A 1706-nucleotide genomic window follows, 5' to 3' on the forward strand; every position below is an offset into this window, starting at 1 on the left:
CCGCATGCAAAAATAGCCCAGGCCTGCCTGCGTGCTTGGGTCTGCAGCGCTCAGGCGCTGCGCGGGGAGACGGCAGGTCTAGGCGCCAAGAGATCTGAAGCCGACACTGTTGGAACTGTTCTCTTTAATTCAGAAAAAGATTACAAAATTAGGTGTGAACATAGATATTTAGAATGAGGAAAAAAATAAATCACATTTTTAAAATATTACAAAACTGACAACTACAAATACCTTCAGAACCGGAAAAATAATATTATTTTTAATTAATTCACTTCTGGATTGATGTCCATACTATTTTTTACAACACTTTTTTTTTTTTTTTTGCTGTACCCTTTGATTACCTTCTCATATGACAGCAGTCATGTAACCTGTTTTAAAGAGAAAAAAAGAAAATTCATTATTTCCTTCAGCATGGTTGAGTAAAATTTGTATTTTTGTGTTAATAATATTTAGAATACTTCAGATTCCCAATATGATACTAGAAATGTCATGTGGATATTTAGTATAGTTGTCAAAGTTGTGAAAATATCTATCAAAATTTCTTTCATGTGTCAGCTGAACTATTTCAGGGCATTTCAAGTTTTCTGGTGCAATGACTACTCTTAAGCAGTCTTCGAATTGACAATTAGCATTAACTACTATGTTATTGGCGCTCTTGTTGTAGTGTAATATTCTGAGTGTTTTATTATCTTTGTTTAATAAATTGGCATATTGGTTTATTTCCCAATTTGTGAAAATGAACTTAGCAAACAAATTTCAACTCGATTGCTCTGCAAAAGAACAGAGGATAATCTGCTTTGCCATGAACTTTAAGGTTCAACTGCACACAGGCAACATGCTAGGTAGGAAAAAATTACTAACTGAGTTGTAGGTATTAAGTACTGAAAGAAGATAACAGTTTATTATAATTTATCTTGTGTAACAATCTAGGAAGTTGGCGGCCATCAGCCATCCCCCTACAATTTCAGGTGCAGTTGGGAATCCCGGAATTTTCATGGAGCTGTTCGTGTAGTGAACCTCGTAGGTAAAATACATGCGTACTTTTGACAGCACGTGTGAAGCGATGTCTCTAAAATTGACTTCGTTAATTTCACTCTCAGCAAACCGATCTGGGCCACTCAACATGGCTTTTATTGTTCCGGATGTTAGTGCATGTCGTCTTTTTATAATAAATTCATGACCATCCAAAGGTATCGATTTGACAGACATGGCATCAGGGCCTTCACAGCCACAGTAAGTTTTCTCTTCTCCACCCGTTATGTTCTTAAGAAATTCCACTTCCTTTCCATGGAACTTTAGTAGTTTCTAAGTGAGGTGGGGGCGCGCTGAGTCTGTCACCCATTTCCATCTACGGAAAGTCTGAGTACTTTATTATCTTTGTTGCTGTGTTCACATTGGTTATAACAGACTTCACACAGCTTTTAAAAAATGTTTTATTATGATTTACTTCTTTTAGTTAATTGGATTCTCAAACAAACCAAGTGCCTACTTATTATTTCTATTTGGAAATGATCTCTTCATATAAAAAATACGGTTTTTGATATTATGTGAATTTTTGCATGCTGCAACTCAGTTTTCATTGTAGGATCTTGCTCTTGATTTCCTTGCACATATTTTTGATTCTTTGTCTTACACCACTGATTTTTATCTGAGTTTTTAAAATTGACTTTGTACATAAATTTTAAAACAGAAAAAATAGAAAGCCA

The 1706-nt window shown here is 35.1% G+C and overlaps 1 protein-coding gene across 1 annotated transcript; it reads right to left on the reverse strand.

Annotated features, from left to right (window-relative positions):
• Positions 1–909: 909 nt before the first annotated feature.
• On the reverse strand, positions 910–1254 carry LOC113252649 (elongin-C-like). Its single transcript, XM_044382625.3, has one exon. The coding sequence runs from the start codon at positions 1207–1209 to the stop codon at positions 910–912; it is 300 nt and encodes a 99-aa protein (XP_044238560.2). The 5' UTR covers positions 1210–1254.
• Positions 1255–1706: the final 452 nt, after the last annotated feature.

The sequence above is a fragment of the Ursus arctos genome, unplaced genomic scaffold, assembly GCF_023065955.2.
Source record: "Ursus arctos isolate Adak ecotype North America unplaced genomic scaffold, UrsArc2.0 scaffold_6, whole genome shotgun sequence".
Taxonomy (NCBI): Eukaryota; Metazoa; Chordata; class Mammalia; order Carnivora; family Ursidae; genus Ursus; species Ursus arctos.

Bases quoted from the DNA above. Each gene is read 5' to 3' on its own strand.
- LOC113252649 (XM_044382625.3), bottom strand. From the start codon at position 1,209: ATGTCTGTCAAATCGATACCTTTGGATGGTCATGAATTTATTATAAAA.